Below are 18,603 nucleotides of genomic sequence, written 5' to 3' on the forward strand. Positions count from 1 at the left end.
AGCCATTTTGGCAGCTCAATTTCAGCCATTTTGCAGCGTAATTTCATCACCAATTTTTAGCGTCCTTTTCAGCACACTACTATAGCACATACAACAAAATAGATACAACCCATATACGCAACCTATTTTCACATATACAGCATACTACTGCCCATTTTCACACATCACGTAATAACTGATGCTTTTATCCAGCAGTACATCAAATAAAAAATCTTATGTTTTCATCCAACATCATATCACATGAATTCTCATCCAACATCAGATTACATAATTTTTCATCCAACATTAGTTAACATACAAAGTTTCATAAAAAAATCCCATCAAACTTGCAATTTACCAAGGCACATAAGCCAACAACTAAATAGAAATTCTAACAAAATGCATACAACTTCAGCAGCTTAATGCATGCAGCAGCAGCAACAACAAAATGCATGCAATTAGTAGCAAAAGATATACCACCATGTATAGCTTAACTTGGTCGAAATTGACTTGGCACAAGTTAGCAGCAGCAAAATGCATGAAGTTAGTAGCAAAAGATATACCACCATGTATAGCTTAACTTGGTCGAAATTAATTTAGCACGAGTTTAAGTTTTGCTTCCATATCAGATTGATTCTTTTTCATCTCCTCTCGATCCTTGATCCTTGCCTCCTTAGATTCTTGCACTTTCTTTTATAAATCAGCCAATTGTACATGAAGCTCAGCATTTGCCCTCCTCTCTGCTTCCGGTTTGGCCTCAGTGTTCTATTCATTGGATCTAGGCCGTGCATTTTGGATCCCCATATTCTGCAAGAACTTATTCTTCTTGATGTTCTCAGCAAGCATGTCACTTACAAACAGAGTAGCAGACTTGGGTTCTTCACCTTCTGTAGGTGCAGACAGCTTGTTTCCCATTTGAGTCTAGTAAAAAAGTAGCAAACATGGTTGATCATGAAGTGAGACAATTTAAAATTAAGCATTACAAAGAGCAAATCAAATGCATCTGGTTTTTTATCATTGTACTTGTCTCCTTGAAAACAACATTTATATGTAGTATCAAATTAACATTACAGAATTTTGTTCAACTAAATTTTAAATGCTGACGCTGCTTCTGTCTTCATGAAGAGGTCTCCGTGACTCAGGGATTTGGCAAGTTTTTTTTTTTCCTTTTCTATGTCAATCAATTATTTAATTAATCCAAAAATCTAAAAAAATATCAAAGGCTCAGATTTATTTGAGGTATTACCCAGTAAAGGGTGTACCGTAGCATTGCTCTCCACTTGCACTAGAGCGATAACTGTCGTTTATGTGTTTATTAATGTGGCAACATCGTCTCACTTTAAGCACTCATGTTAAGCATTTTCTATTGTACACGCCCTTAGAAAAAGAGAGAAATCTTAAACAACCTCACAAGAAACCAGTATTCGAGCACCATTTTGGTGGCTCTAAATGGTCGCTGAGAACAATAGCCATTGCATCTAATAATGTTTCCTACTCGCACAACTTTGCCATTACAAAAAGTAATCCTAACTAGTATCTTTAACATCTATTTCTAAATTACACGCTCCGGCATTACAAAGACACTTACCGAAAGTATCTTTAACAGCTGCTTCTAAATAGCACACAATCATCAGAAAATATGAACCCAATAATGTACCCATAATATCTGCTTCTAAATTTCCCGCAGGGCTGTTACAGAAACGGAATTCAAATACCCCAATACTAACATCTAGAATAGCCACCTGTCTTGGATCATTCTATATTTTTCACCTAAACATTAGTTTAGGTTACTCAGTTGCATGATGAAGTTCAGAGACAAACTATATAAGAAAGAGTGCACAAATGACTCTGCACAATAATCTCATTCAGTAGAGAAATATTGTAAGGAAAGGTAGTTGATACAAGCATCGGTACACTGTATATTGTAAATTAGTCAATGAGTTTTATTGCCCATGTACTAATTATGCAAGCAAACAGGTTAACAGATTAATTTCACTAATTGTTGTTCAAAACTTCCAATCTTCAAATAAAAATACATCTTTGATAGACGGAGGTTGTATTTGCTTCCAGCAAGAATATCTTTTATAGATGAATTTCAGCAAAGAAAAACGTAAGGTTTCTGAGGTGGGGCAAACTTATTGGTTAGGACTTCCAGAAATAACTCTCCGCTTTATTTCCACTGTTTTGCAGGCAGAGAAGCCACGTTGATTATTTATTTGAATACATGGATTTCAATGTGATACCGGAATGCCTCCATTTCAGCTCATCTTTACAAGGTTTGGACGATCTAATATCGTACTGGATCATCGCATATGCAACAAGAGCAGCTCTGGCTTCTCCACGAGGCTCTTCCACTCGTTACAGAATCTTGCAACCGTGGCCCCGTCAACCACTCGGTGATCGGCTCCAACAGTAACCTGTACGCCATAGGTTGAGGGATGAAATTAGTGAAACACAGCGGTGCAGGCATAGTTTTAGTCAAACATGTAATGTAACAGGCATACATTGATTATGGATGAAGGGTAAACGTTTTCGTTATCATCAAAGCGAGGAAGTTTTTGAATCCGCCCAAGGGCAATGATGGCAACTTCAGGTAGGTTCAGAAGTGGAGAGCCAAACTTGCCACCAATGGCACCTATGTTGCTAAGTGTTATAGTGCCACCTTCAATATCTGCAGCGCTTAGCCTGTTGTGCGATGCCATCTCATGCAATCGCGCCAATTCCTTCGTGATCTGGTGCAATGACGGTCAAGATAATCAGAATATTAGGCAGAAGAGGCACACAACAACCATGACTGCTGAAGGTCTCCCTGGACAGTCTTCAAATTCTCTGGTCTCAATACATAAGTATCATATTTACTACATGGCATGCACGATTGCATAGTTATTGTGCAAATGACTAAGAGCAAGTATAGTAAAAGGCTGTAGGTGGCCTTTATGCTGGGGTGGAGGAGAGAGGGGAGGAAAGAGAACAGAAGTGGGCTTTAAGTTTACAGCCAGCTTATGCAAATGACTAACTAGCTGAATGAGGGTTATCTCAACGGAAGTATTCTTCAGAGGTTTGGCTAGAAGATTAATTATTTATTTATCTCCAAAGCTTGAGTACAATAATTTATTTTCATTTCTGCAGAAGAAAGAAATAACTTCTGAAACTATCCAAACTTATTGTGGCACATTGTTCCAACCTTTAGGAACTAGCAACAAAATTATCATGGATTCCAGATTTCCAGGAGAAAAAAAAAGTTGCTACTAACCTCCAATATTGATAGGGACTGCACTTTCTTGATGTTTGGCACGACTAATCCATGTGCTGTAGCCATCGCCACCCCAATGTTGTGGGACCCTAGAATTTTTTTTTGAAAAAAACAAACTATTTTTCATCACCTTCACCACAAAATAATGCATTGGATACAGTCAAAATGGTGTAATACTGTACTATGTAAAGGAAAATCACAGAGTATCATTCATATTTGAATTTTAAATCACATGATGTATTGTCAAAAGTGCAACAACCACAATGATGGTAAATAGAACTACTGGTCAGTCTTCTGTATTCCTACCATATGAACATGACCCCTTGTCATTCATGTTTCAAATTGTTGCACGAAACAATTAAGTTTTGTTATTGCAAGCAGCAAACACCAGACTATATGCTATGCTACTCCTTAAACCTTCCTGCCACAATAAGTGGACTTCTTGGTGGTAGTTTGAAGATGAGAAGGGCAAGCATTGAGAAAAAGAAGTGTACATGTTTACAGACTAAAGTAGCAATTGAATGGGTAAATAGGGAAATGTAGATAACAATTTTCTGATGGGGGATTTCTGAAGTTCTGCAACTGAGTCATCAGTTCAACTGTTTTCTGTATCCTTTTCTGAGATGAAAAGAAACAATAACGAAACGAAAAATTCAAAGATTGCATACCTTTGAACACAACTTCGTTAGTTTCCTCGATGAAAGAGCTGTTCAACATAGGGTATTTACTCAGTGCCATTGAAAGTGATTTTATGAGGAACGGAAGGAAAGTGTGCTTGATAGTATGATCCTTGTTCTCATTTTGAAATGTGGCCTTTAGTTGTACAAGAGAATCACAGTTTATTTCCTCCAGATAATGAAAATGTGGAACTTTTGCAGCCAGGTTCATTGATTTGACCATTGATCTCTGGTATCCCCTGCAGAAAGGAAAGATCAGCTTAAAATCACATATATACTGAGCAACCATGCATATGACCTATCATTACAAAGTAGACATCTTGAAAACTTTTACAGTACCTGAGAAGGATTTTCTTATCTTCATACAGGTGCTCATGGAGCAATGATTTCCCTTCCTCCAGTAACTCAACTTGACCAGTGTTCCCTTCCAAAGCTGATGATTGTTCTTTGCAAACACCCTTGCTGACAGCATAATTCAACACATCTTCTTTCAAAACCCTACCATCTTTCCCAGTTCCAACGATTTCATTTATGTTGATACCATACTGCTTTGCTAGATGCCTAACAGCTGGTGTAGAGAGAGTTCCACTAGGAACATTGCCTTCACTTAAGGAAACTGCAGACTCTACTCCAAGGGACTTATCAGCGGATGGAACTATATTATCTGGGGAAACAATTTGGCTGTCACCCACAATCATTTTCAGTAAAGTTTCACCAACCTAAGAAGTATAGATTGACTTAGGTAAGTTGTTGGGAAAAATAAGTTAGCGGAAATACTCCAATAACAAATACTTGTCACTTTGACCAAGATCCAGTCAAACTTTTGAAACTTCAACCACCATAATTTTCAGTATATTTAGTTAGGAAACATAAAAATCATGTGTAGATTTTTCTTGAAAAGGGCTTTCATAATCTCATGCATTTATTAGATATAATAACTATATTCTAATGGAGAATAGTAGCCAAAGTTGCACACTGAAGATGTTGAAAAGTCAACAAGTATTTGTATTGCTCACTGGAGAGAGTCCATTGAGTTATGTAACTTGCAGCAAAATAAGTTTAACCAATGTAGGGAGTTACACAATCTGTTGATACTGCAAGAATCACCACAGAACACACTTAAAAGTTGTACAACATGCCATCAAGTTTATTCACATAATTTCGAGAAGTAACTTTGACAAAAATCGATCTAATAACTACCTTGACTATGTCACCAGGGCCAAAGTGAATTTGATGTACTTTTCCCTTGAAACGACTTGTGATCTCAATAGTTGCTTTATCACTCTGTACTTCACAGAGTGGCTGGAATTCATCTACTTGGTCACCCTGCAAAATGAACAACTCAGCAAATTTAACTGCAGTTACAAAGAGATTGCAAGGCAGGAATTATAAAAATCTAGATGAGTGAACAAAGAAATCTAAAGGCACAGTATATGCATGATTAATTTGTGTTCAAGATCTCACTCCCAGAATAGTCTTCAAAGTTCAAATTGTTAGCAACAATAGCTTTCTAGTTTTTTGAAGATTTTTTCAGTCATATCCACATTTCTTTGTAATACCTCTTTTTTATCACCTATGTTCAAGCAATGCTTTCATGAGCCTTTTAATGCAATAACAAAGATCCCTCTAAGAAAGAGGAACCTTTACAGTCCAATCAATGTATAATATGTGAAAAGGTACAAAACTCAGCACGCCAAAAGAAAATCAGCTGGGAAGCAACCGACCCTATACATGACAGGGGCAGCGCATAGCCTCTTGTTTGAATCACATGAACTTGTGAATCTACGACGCAAATGGCTCTAATCCAAGCATCACAACGGTGTTGTGAGCTGCCACTTATGATTTCATTCTGTGGTTCTCGGCTGGAGAAAAGGGCCTCCAGATGCTTCTTGCGAGATCTTATGGGAGGGGTTTCAGGGCAATAGTGTGGTTGTTCTGGTCGTTTTGTTTTCAGTTCTTATTTTCAGTATGATCTAGAGTGCTGTGGGTCTGTGAGTGTGTGTCGTAGGAATTTCTTCCCCTGTGTTTTCAATGAAATGATAAGCAGCTCTTCTGCGTGTTTGAGCGAAAAAAAGCGTAGCACCTAGGTCCTGGGTTCCACTCCCAATGGGAGTGAATTTTAGGCTGGGTTTAAAGGGGCCCTCGTTAGCACACACTCTATCCAATAAACCAGTAAGCTGCATTTTTGGACCGGCTGTGTATAGGTTTCTCCATGTAGAAAAGCCCGGGAGACTGGTCTCTTTTTTTCTAATTCCATCGCAAAAATGTTTGTCTTTCCTACAGCATTTTTGGTCAGCTATTTAGGCAGCAGTTACAGTTTTTATCACACCAATTGATATCGTGAGGGAAAAAGGTAAGCTGAACTGCTACTGAACCCAATTGATAAATGTGCTCTCAAACAAGCATATCAATTCAAATTTGAAGAATCAAAATTCTTCCTGAATGTACCAATTTCCTTCCCTAATAACAGGAAACAAATTGTTCAACTATGTACGGTACGCATGAAGTGGAGCGTGCCCACCCAGGTTCGATTCCCAGTTGGGACGAACGGGTGTCGCATGGGGTATTTCCCCATATTTATTTCGTGCAGGTCCTAGACACTCGCGTGGCGCTACAATGGGACTACAACGTGCCCGTCGTCTACGAGGCTCGTGTGGCTTCGGTGATCCCCAGAAGGACGTTTGAGGTGTATAGGTAGTAGCTTCTCGGTGTGTGTGGTAGTGTGAGTGTGTTGTGTAGAGTATAGATACTACAACTTCAAAAACAATATCTCTGTTAACAAACGAAATTTTATGACCCATATCCCCGGAGCACAATTCTGAGCAGCAGAACGGGACAATTGAACCTGTATGCAGCCTCGCACTCACCTCGGCGACGAACCAGCGCAGCAGCTCGCACTCGGCGATGCCTTCCCCAGTCTGCGCCAGTGGCAGCTCCACCAGCTCAGAGGCCTCCCCCGGCGGCGCCTGCGCCGCGGAGGCCTCGCTCGCGAAGCACCTCCTACCGTGCCCCTGGGGCCACCGCTGCACGGTTCCAAACCCAAGTCCAAGATCAAAACCGAAGTGAAAGTGAGGGCTGGGCTAAGGAGTGAGGTCGGGGGGTCGCGGACTTACGGCACCGAGCAGCCGCGCGGTCGACGCCGAGGACGCGGCGGCAGCAAACCGGTACCGTGGAAGGAGGAGGAGACGCTGGAGCGGTGGCGCGGAGGTGGCCGCAGGTACCGTGCGCGTTGTGGTAGGCGGGGACGGAGGCGGAGCCGGCGGTGAGGCGTGTGGAGGTCGGCCGACGGCGGAGGCCGCGGGGCGCAGACGGGAGCGGGAGGCAAGGCGTGCCCAGGCCATGTGGGCGGCGTGGGGAGGAGAGGCTTCGTGTCGTCACTCGTCACGTCTCCCGCTGAAGCGCTGCTGGTGGGTGGTGGCGGTCTTGAACTGCGCGCGGTGGAGTTTTCGATTGGTTGGCGCGGTGGCCGGTGGCAGTTGCGTGCGCTGTGCACGACGAGAAGACGAGGAGTGCGGGAGCGGGACACTGCAAGTGCGAGCAGCTGACAAGGAGCTGAGTGAATGGGGACTCAGCCAACCTTATCAGCTGCTGCTCCTGCCTTCCTGCCCATGCTTCGTGGAAAGCATGGGTCGAACACGAGCTGAGCTGGCGGCGTCAGCGTCTTGGCAGTTTCCAGTGGATTTGGTTTCTGGGCTAACTTCGGCTACAATCTTAGCCTGTTCCTATTAAGTCGGTTGTCAGTCTCAAGGTGTGTTTATTGCCTGTGTTGTTTTGATACAATCATCTTTTCTCTGAATCGGCAAGCTTACCCTCTTTGATGTATTTCGTCGAACATTCGATGGGCATGGCCGTGACCACGACGCGCCTCCGCGCGCACGCTGAGAAGACGCGCCACGCGGCCGGGTGCACATCCGCGGCGTAGAACCGCGGGAGCACGGGCGCCCGCCATGGCACCGAAGACCAGCACGCGCGCGCACGCGGACTCTGACGCCGGTCTCGAAGGCCACCAGCGCGTAGTACTGGAACGCGCTGCGGCAGCGGAGCAGCGTGCCGTCAAGGTCCGCCACCACAGAGGAGTGCGCGCCGAGGTCCCGAGACGTCGCATTTGTCCACCGTCGGGAATGGCTCCACTCCCACGGCCTCTTCCATGTCTCTCTCTGCTGTGAGACCGACTAGGCACTGCGCGCACGCGTGTGCGAGCTCTCACTCTCTCTCGCACTGCACACTGCGCACGGCGTGCTAGCTCGAGCAGCAGCCGCCGCCGTCGCAAAATCCGCCGCCACCACAGTGCCTCCGTCCGATTCCTCGCCCCAGCAGCAGCTTCTCCATGGCCTCGCCTTCGCCCCCGACCTGAAGAAGCTGCCATCCGCGCAGGTAGCAGCCCGGGCAGACCTCCGCCATGGACATAGGCGCCGCCGAGCAGTGCTCGCCGTTGCCGCGCCGGTGCTCGGAGCCTCGACGGGAGGAAGAGCGACGGCGCGCGTGCCGGGAGGTCGACGAGCGCAGTACCGCGCGGGCCGTCGGAGGTGACGTGAACGAGCATGGGGGCTGGCTCGGGCCTGGCTCAACAAAAACTACAGATTGCTTATGGATGACGATTTTTTTTAATTTTAACATTTTTAGAAATTAATTTTAAATCTAACACGGTCAGTTTTTTTTAAACTAACACTTTTTGCCGCGCCTATTGTTCTGGTGCGGCCAAATGGTGGCGCGGCAGAGGGCTGACGTGGCGGCGACCGGAATCGCTGACCGCTGATGCGTCAGGGCCTACCGCGCCACCAATTTTGGCGCGGCACTGCCGCGCCCTGATCCGTGGCGCGGCAGAGCCAAATAAAACCGACGCCGCCAGTCCCGCTGCCCGAGCAGTAAGGCCGTCATGCCGCCGCGCCCGCGCCAGCCCGCCACCGAGCATGCCGGCAGCCCGGCCCTCGCTCGGCCCTCCATTGCCGCCTCCCTCCCTTCCCTTCTATTCCCCGTCCGTCTCCCTCCCTTCTCGTCCTCGTGCAAGGTAATGACACACATTTTATTTTCGTTTGAACGGTGGATAGTATATTATGAATGGGAGCTAAGTTTAGGAGGAAAATTATGTTTGGGAACTATGGTCTACGGTTTGAAGAAAGATATTAGTTTGATTTTGTCAATGTTAAGGTTAATTATTTAGTTAGAAGTAGGTTTACCATGTATATTTTTGTTGCTATAATTGTCGGTTATATTATTTTAGTTGCATTGCAAATAATTATATTTTACATTAATTTGCGTTGTTTTGATTGATGTTTAATTTGAACCGTTTTAGTATATGGAAGACATGTTTCGGGAGCAGTTATGGCGAAAACGGGATCATCCTAGAGAATTGTACCCCGACGAGTCTAGCAAAGATGCCTCCGTCCCTCCTGAACTCCATGTCCCTAACTGTGACTGTGGTCGTCCGACCGACTTGTTTTAATCGAGACATCCGGACACATCGGCTCATTGCTTCTACACGTGCAGTCGTTTTAATGTAAGTAATTGTTTCCGTATATTTTTCTTCTTCATTTGTATTACTAGGTTACTAATATTTTGTTGAATTTTTGTTGTGTAGGACCATGAGAGGTGCTTTTTCTTTCAGTGGATCGACGGTGCAGACAAGTTTGACCCTAGGTACCTCCTTTTCGAGGATTGGTGGAGAGGGCGACATCCACGAGAGCACTTCGAGCGGTGGGTTCCACCTCCCCCTAACCCCTCTCCAATGACGGCTAAGGAGAAGCACTTAGCCGCAGTTAGACAACTCGAGAAACCTTCTTTGTGCAATTGCGGAGACCAAGCCGTAATAAACCCTGACAATACGTTGGAGTTTGTGTGTCCAAACAAGCATGAAGTAAGTGCAAAGTGTATGTGTTGAAATGTTGAGCTATATGTGTCATGTACTAATATCACGTTATTTAGGTGTATTCAATGGCGAAGTGTCGTTTCAAGGAGTGGTTGTATGGTTCTAAGAACAAATGGCCCGAAGAACCTCCAAAAGCAAAGCAAAAGAAGAAAGAAAGGTTAATTTACAAAGCACCGCCAGTCAAGTACGAATGCGGTGTTAAATCCAGCTGTGGTCTAGTCCCTTCAAAGCTTGGAATAGGCCATTATTGCGACCATATGATTGACTATGATGAGGTTGGTTATTTTTGTGGTAACCATGAAATCGTATTTTATTTCTTTTGCTAAGACATATATGATATAATTTATCGTTTGAACAGAGCACTAGGAAATGCAGGTGGAAATATTATAATGGTCAAGCTAAGTTCTTGGATGAACTGAAGGGGAAGCAAGTAATAGCACAAAAGAGAGGATATGGACCTGACTACATCAACCTTTTCGTTAAACATCACAAAGACAAGATGCGTGAGTTTGCTAGACAGCGCGGTATTTGTAACCCGATCGACGTTGGGCTTGTCAAATGAGGATTGGAGAGACGGATGACATTAGAGGAGGAGAGGGTAAGGAAGGAGGCCAGGGAGGAGACAAGAGTACAGATGCAGGTCTTGAACGAGCATATTGTTTCATTATGTGCCAGTGAGTACTTCGAAGCCTTTTTTTCGTTGCCTGATTTTAAATGTAATAGAGTCGCGTTGCTAACTGATTGCATTTTATACATGAAGAGATTGGATGCAACTGAGGACCATGTTGCAGAGGTGGCTCATACAAGGTACGAGGAAAAGAAGTTAGATGAGCATAGAAAGCGAGCTGGTCGCATCATTGAATCACCGATTGTGTTGTCTAATAATGGGGACGGGGATGAGGACGACACTGCCAGACTCAGCGAGCTCATCGCTCTAGCAGAGGTGGGCTTGCAGGTGGATGAGTGAAAGGTCCTTGTTTGGTTTTGGTAATTGAGTGACAACTTAGGTGGACTAATTGTGTTTATGTGAGATACATAGATGATTAGTCCACAGGTACATGTGTATGAGCAACATATGCCATGAAGGTAAAAATGGCTTGGAGATGTTGCAAAGCTCACACATGTGATGATGAAGGAGCTTAAATGCACATGAGACATGACATTGAGTCATGTGATCAAGGTGGAGAAGATCAAGACAAGACTTGGCGCCGATGGACGATGGCAACGGTGAAGAGCAAGTAAAGTCAAGATCGATGAACCAATATGATCACATGATGATATGAAGTGGGTCATATCATTGTTGATCGTGTTGGTGCATGTGTTGCATCGACATTGGAGGAGATGGAATGGAATGCGCAAGGCAAAGGTATAACCTAGGGCATTTCATTTCACCGGTCATAGGTGTGTAGAGAAGTTTATGACTGGGTTTAGGATAGATGGCCGTACTATCAAGAGGGGCAAACTTGTTTACATATCGGTCATCTAGTGCCACTCGAGTGATCTAACTTTGCATCGTCTCTAGGATTGAGTGGTGTGGCTAGTTGAGTGGCTAATCCTTCAAAAATGATTGTGAAAAGCTAACACACATACACATGGTGGTGTACACTTGGTAGTGTTGGCACATTTACAAAGGAGATGGAGTTGGAGTTGATGTGGATCAACTTGGTGAAGAAACTCCACCGGCATCCTACACAGAAAAGACAGAGTCTCACTGGGTGCACCGGACGCTGGCACTGGCAGTGACTAGATGCTGGTAGGGCATGTCCGGTCAGGCTGACGCATGATGACGTAGGAGCTAGAGTTTGACCGGATGCTGGGCTGCGTCCGATCACGTGTGACCGGACGTGTCCGGTCAAGGTCGGTACCTTACTGTAAACTGACCGGACGCTGAGGGTCCAGTGTCCGGTCAAAAGATGGCCATTGAGATCAGAAGAATGCTGTTGAACGCAGGTGACACGTGGTTGTCATCGGGCGACCGGACGCTGAGGTCTAGCGTCCGGTCAACACGACCGGAGCGTCCGGTCAACCCGATAGTTGCCCAGTGAAGGGGTAACGGCTAGTTTAGCCCTTGGGGCTATAAATAGAAGTGGCCTTTGGCCATGGCTGGTGCTGAGCACCTTGGGGGACTTTGTGTCTATGCTTGAGAGTGCTTGGGAGCCCTCCATCTCACACATACTTGATAGTGATCATTCGATTGTGTGAGTGAGTGATTCTAGTGCGATTGCATCGTGAGGTTGCATCGAGTGGCACTAGGTGATCGAGTTGCAAGCCGGTGGTGCTTGTTACGCTTGGAGGTTGCCACCTCCTAGACGGCTTGGTGGTGGTCTCCAGTCGAAGCCCGCAAGAAGCTTGTGTGGCGCTCCAGAGAAGTGCTTGTGAGGGGTACTTGTGCTTGCCCCGCGGGAGTCGCGAAGAGCAACTTTAGTAAAGCGTGTCATTGAGCTACCCTCACTCAAGGGGTAGGTTCTTGTGGCGCTCGACGTGCGGGCTTAGCGGTTGATGCTAATTAGCCGCCGAACCACCAAGTGAGCAGTCGACACAACGGGGACTAGCGTGTTGGCAAACATGTGAACCTCGGGAGAAAAATCATCGTGTCAACCTTGTTCTTCCCGTTGGTTTGCATCCCTATTACACAAGCTTGCAATTACTTTTATACATATTTAGCTTGTGTAGTTGCTCTTGTAATTAGATAGCTTGTGTAGCTTGCTAATTACCTTCTTGCTTGTGTAGCATAGAAGTAGCTCTCTTGCGTGGCTAATTTGGTTTGTGTAACCTTGTTAGTCACATTACTCAGTTTGTGTAGCTAAAGTAATTGCGCTCTCTAATTTGACATTGGTTGTCTTGTTATTGAGCATTGCTAATAAGCTTAGGTGGCTTTGTGCTTTTGCTTACTAACTTGTGTAGGAGCTCCCTTATTGCTTAAAGTACTAGTGGCATAGGTTTGTGTGACCTTGCTCCTAGAATTGGTTAGGTGAGCTCTAGCTAGCCCAGCATCTTTGTTGCTTGATTAGTACATTTGAAAGGTGCTAGAGAACATAGATAGAGGGATATAGTCTTGACTAGACCTATAGTTATAATTCCTGCACTTGTTTCAGTTATCCGACGCGATTAATTTTAGAAAAGACTATTCACCCCCCCCCTCTAGTCCTGCCATCTCGACCCTTCAATGAGGCTAAGGAAGACACTAACAGACTGAGCAAGTTCATCACTCTAGTAGAGGTGGGCTTGTAGGCAGAGGCAGGCTAAGGATGACACTGACAGACTGAGCGAGCTCATCGCTCTAGCAGAGGTGGGCTTGCAAGCGGAGGAGGATAACTGATGCGTTCTTCACTCAGGCCGTAGAGGCCGTAGATGAAGCGAAGGCTGCTTACTACAGGCTGAAAGGTAGATCAGGGCAATGCAAGTGAGCCTAGCCACAGCAATAGGGTTGTGGTTGAGGATTGGTACTCGGACAACGAGTTGCTTACTCAGTATGTTTCTAACTTAGGGTTTTTAATTGCGCCGACTGTTAGTTCCATGCTTTATTAATGATCAATGTAGCTATGTAGTAGAAATTCTATTGTGTTGTCTTATATTCCATTTGAACTATTGATGTATTGTACCATGTGTCATGTACTTCGATTACCCATGATCGATCTTAAGTGATCACATCTGTTTGTATCATGCGTTCAAAATTTCTAAAATGAACGTAATCGGGTGAAATTATCTCAAATACAACGCCGTAGCCCACTGGTTCGGCCACGCCATAGCCTAGCTTCTATCGCGCCAGAGTCCACGGCGCGGCAGTGACACGGACACACAACATTCAGCTTCAATTGAGTTGTTGTCGGTGTTGTACAAAACTACAAGTGGTGCCACAGACCATGCGCAAGTTGAAACGAACATGAAGCAAATAAATGGACGACAAGTTGCCACATAACATTTTCATTGGTTTATGAGTCTACAAGTTTTCGACAACAATATTCAGTTTGACATAAGTTCGACGTAATGAAATAAGTCCTAGGAATGTAAGAATTCCTCGAACGCCTCTTGGAAACCTCATCGTCTGGTGGAAGAAGGGGATCATCGTACTCCACCACAAGAAGGGGGTATATCTGGTGCGGCGTGGGAGGGGCCATCCTGTTACAAATTGATAAAAAAAGGGTTAGAGTATTCAAATTAACAATATTCAGATTAACATTATGTAGCATTGCAAAATTTGAACTACCTATTATGCAGTACGAACACAATATGAAATCACCTGCTGCCCTCATCTTCTATGCCGGCTAGCCTTGTGATCAGATTGTTTGCAAATGGAGCAAAGATTCGTACCATGGGTCTTGTTGAAGTGTCCCCCGCCGTACATGTCTTTGTCGTACCCTCTCATAGCATCCATGTCCCCCTTGAGTCGCTTCTTCTTCCTCCTACCCTTCCCTACCTTCATTAGATCCGGATGCGGCACATAGTCATAACCATTATAAGGTGGCCACTGTGTCAGGTCAAGGTATGGCTCGAAGCTCATCTCCCAAATACTAACGGTGTTTGAACGCAGATACAAGGGTGACATATATGCTAGATCCTCATAGTTATACCCGCAAACCCTGCAGGCTGTGATCATATGAGAGCAAGGGGCATGCATGATCTGAGGGACGTTGCAACTGCACTCTACCTTTTCAAGATCAACTCGATAGTTTTGTCCACCATAACGTTCGCCACCCAAGCTTGTGCCACCCTTGCCCCATACACTAAAGATATGGCGGCAGGGTCCATACGGCTCGGTGGTGTGCTGCTTGGCTAATTCCTCAGCCTTCCTTCAAATGTTCAGCTCTGGCCTTTCTAAAATGCTCCTGCTTAGCTATATTCCTCTGTGCAAGTTCCCACCTCTTCACAAAATATTCGTTGCACTTATGAAACGAGAACTCAATAATTCCAGACACAGGCAACTATCGAACTCCGGTGAATACATGGTTGAAGGACTCCGAGGAGTTAGTGGTCATGATGCCATACCTGAAACCCCCCCTCATCATATGCTAACGCCCACTGAGCCTTCTATTCTATCTACGCCTCTAACCAGGCCTTTCCTGCTGCATTTACCATCTTGTCTAGTTCTCTCTTTGTCTCCTTGAACTGGTGCTCTATGCGTACACAACATAGAGCCTTTACCTTATCACATACCTCCTACTTTCGCTGATGTTGCCAGAAATTAGCAGCAAAGTGTCTCATGCACCATCTATGTACTAGAAGTGGGAACCCATCTATATGCTCAGCTGCAGCATTAAGAAGCCATGTGTGACGGTCCAAGATCAAACATATAGTGCAAGTTGGGCCAAGCACTTGCACACGTAGAAGCCGCATGTACCATGACCATGATTCATTGTTCTCTCCCTCTGCCAAGGCAAAAGCCATGGGTACTATCTGGTCCTTAGGATCAATAGCAACAACCATCATCAAGGTGCCCCTATACTTTCCTATCAGGAAATTGCTATCAACAAGTATGACTGGCCGACAAAACTAGAATGCATGTTCCGTTTGCGTGAATGACCAGAACACACGATAGAGGACATGCCTCAATGGGTCCCAAAAAAACATCCCTCCGATGTCCACAAACCATTTAAAGCCAGGGTTGTAGTAATGCATTGCACATAAGATGCGGGGCACCTTGTTGTATGCTTCCTCCCAAGTACCCCATCGAATCGCCAGAGCAATTTGCTTAGCACGCCAAGACTTTCCGTATATCACATCGTACCTAACGAATCTAGATATGGACTGTTATAAAGAAGACACCAAGATGTTGTTATTATCATCAACGGGCCCCAATGTATGATGCACAAGGTAACGTGTAGTGAGCTGCTGATGATTTTCCTTCCCCCTATTGTCTAGGCAAGTGTGGGGTTCAACAACTTTAGTTATCCTCCACTTGCCATCACTCTGTCTCTTTCGTGCATTTAACCTCCACATACAACCGTTTTTGCATATCATGTGGTACCTCAACTCTTGGTCTGAATGAGTGACGGTGAACGGCCTATGGTGGTACACAGCATAGTCCTAAAGGAAGAGTTTTATCTCTGACATTGTGTTGAATATCGTCCCCTTCCTAAGGGTTTCTTTCTCATGGTTATACAATGAATTCCTACACATCTGGAGACCAGTGTCACAAACTGCCATATCCGTCATGCTGACATCCCTATAGTTCGAAACACCCATGAAAGGTACATTCTTGGACCTTAGTTGCTCAAGCTCAGTCGCTGTGTAAGGTGGTGGTGGAACATACTATGTAATTCTGGCCCATAAATCATAGGGGGTATCATCTGCAGCCAAATCTATGACTAGTCTACCCTAAGCCTAGACACTATGCAAAACCTCAATTGGTACTGGTAATGGCATAGTATGAACCAGTACTAGCATGGCATCAGCTGGTGTTGGCATAGCATCTGTATCTCCTTGGTCATCATCAAAATCATCTGAATCACTGCTAACTACATTACCGATCATGTCCTCCTCCTCTTCCCATTCAAAATCATTCACATCAAAGTCATTGCTTATACAACCTACTATAGTTGAATGAACTGCTCATGTGTCAACTGACCATCTAAATCCATGTTACCCTAAGTTGCTTCCCCTTCGACCCCCAATTCTTGCTCATTGCCTCCAACACCGTTAATGGACGGGCCGTCCTGAACACCCTATATCCTGTACCCATTCTCCACCACCACCTCATCCATGGGCACATTGGAACCTTGGAGAACCCTAGTGTAGTAGGACCAGTGAGCAGGGTCATGCAAGAGCTTGAGGACATAGTGTGCCCTAGTCTTCCTAGTATCAAACCTCCCCTTCAGTGTGAAATCACCGCCAAACTTTGCATTCAAACAGACACAAAGGTCGTTGAAGCTAGGAGGTTCATCAAACCATTCCAATTCTTCTTCCATATCCTCAAACATACCATCTTCTCTCCTAACACTTCCTCCATACAAAACTCTAACACAACAATCCATCTACAAAAGCATTTCAAGAAACTTCATCAAGTCGTCTAAATCATCGTACGTAATGTCCATAGTAATATTAATACATGTTCTAACTATAACTATACTAACTAATCTAATATTAACATCTATACAAGGCTAACTACAACAACTAAATAGACTAAATCCAATGTATAACTAGACTCAATAACTATACTAACTAAACTACCTATACTAACTTACTATATTACCTATACTAACTAAACTAACTAACTTTACTAACTATACTTTAATAATTTTACTAACTTTATTAGGGGAGTACCTCGCTGCAGCATGCTAGACCGGGTTGGGAGGCACGGGCGCAGTCCTCGGTGGGCAACCACCATGCGTGGCTAGAGGGGGTGGCGTGCCGGCGTGCGGGTTCAGCAGCCGCACTGGGCGGCTGGCGTGGGCGGATGTGGCCGCGGCGACCGGCGTGCTCGGCGGCGGATGCAAGCACGGCGGCCAGGTAGCCTTACTGCGCTGCTCGACCACTGGTGGACACGGGTCGTGGCGGTTGGTTTTATTCGGCTCTATCAGCGCCATGAATCAGGGCAGCGGCAGTGCCGCGCCAAGATCGGTGGCGCGGCAGGCACTGCCCCGTCAGCGGTCAGCGATTCCAGTCGCCGCCATGTCAGCCCTCTGCCACACCACCATGCATGGCATGACACTAGGCATTTGGCCACACCGGGGCAATAGGCGTGACCAAAAGTGTTAGTTTTAAAAAAACAACCATGTTAGATTTAAAATTAGTTTCCAAAAAGTGTTAAAATTAAAAAATATCTCGGATGGCCAATCCTATCTAGATTTTAGCCTATTTTCAGGCAAGGCTTAAATTGGCTCCAAGAAGTCATGCTAGGAGTTGACCACCCAACCAAACACAACATTCCTAACTTATCTGATCTGAAGTTCATGATATTTGATGCATCAATTCCCATTACAACTTACAACTATAACCAGTAGAGAGAATTATTGAAAATTTTCACTGAAATTTGGCTTATGTTGATGTTTATACTGAAATGCTATGAGAGAAAACACTGTGGGTTTGTTGAAAAGTACTGCTGATGTAGTGTAGCAGAATAGGAGGCTAATGGTAAGCTAGATGAAATTAGCCTCAGTGCACTCAAATAGGTGGACTAATTGTTTAGCTAAGCTTTCAACTAGTTGTTAACCCACTAGCTAGCTAACCTTAGCTATTTTGAGCTAATTTTTAGCCTAACTAGTAACTAGCTTTAACTCGTCCAAACAAACCCATAGCAAATATTGATGGTTGAATCTGACCAAATGCCGGGTTAGATCAAATTTGGGCTGGGCCTATAAAAAATATCTTGTCGAAATTTTTGGCCTGAGTTTGACCAAATGAAAAATGAACTATGTTGGATCAAGCTATATATCAGATTTTTTTGGTTTTTCTACTATGGGTCAGGTTATGGGTTCAAAAATCATAACCTGAATTGGACCCGACACAATGACGGGTTGGTTTTTTCAAGCGGAGCCTAGTCAAGTGGCCCATAGTCAGATCTACCCATGATACTACGAGAGGTTTGCCCCATCAGTATTATGTGTGCTCGAGATCCAAGTGCACAAAACACAGATGGAGGGGTCGAAAGGTTCTTTAGGCTACGATAGTTCCTTTGTTGTAAGCAGTCCTAGCTGTAGTGACGGGCTAGGCATGTTTTGGAATAATGAAATAAAAATGGTTTTTTACTGTACTCATAGTATCATATAGATGTCATCATTACCGAAGGAAGCAATGAACCTTAGAGACTAACTTGTGTGTACGGGGAGGCTCAAACGAGCCAAAGATATAGGGCGTGTGTTGGTTGGCTCCTGCTAAGAGCCACCTAGCCC

At 44.6% G+C, this 18,603-nt stretch overlaps 1 protein-coding gene across 1 annotated transcript; it reads right to left on the reverse strand.

Annotated features, from left to right (window-relative positions):
• Positions 1–245: 245 nt before the first annotated feature.
• LOC136532021 (lipoamide acyltransferase component of branched-chain alpha-keto acid dehydrogenase complex, mitochondrial-like) lies at positions 246–7,476 on the reverse strand. The gene is made up of 8 exons (XM_066524658.1): positions 7,023–7,476; positions 6,777–6,932; positions 5,110–5,235; positions 4,249–4,628; positions 3,901–4,148; positions 3,233–3,321; positions 2,484–2,711; positions 246–2,396 (listed from the first exon to the last, which is right to left on the reverse strand). The coding sequence occupies exons 1-8, from the start codon at positions 7,248–7,250 to the stop codon at positions 2,283–2,285; spliced, it is 1,569 nt and encodes a 522-aa protein (XP_066380755.1). The 5' UTR covers positions 7,251–7,476; the 3' UTR covers positions 246–2,282.
• Positions 7,477–18,603: the final 11,127 nt, after the last annotated feature.

This window comes from Miscanthus floridulus, unplaced genomic scaffold (genome assembly GCF_019320115.1).
Source record: "Miscanthus floridulus cultivar M001 unplaced genomic scaffold, ASM1932011v1 fs_507_1, whole genome shotgun sequence".
NCBI lineage: Eukaryota > Viridiplantae > Streptophyta > Magnoliopsida > Poales > Poaceae > Miscanthus > Miscanthus floridulus.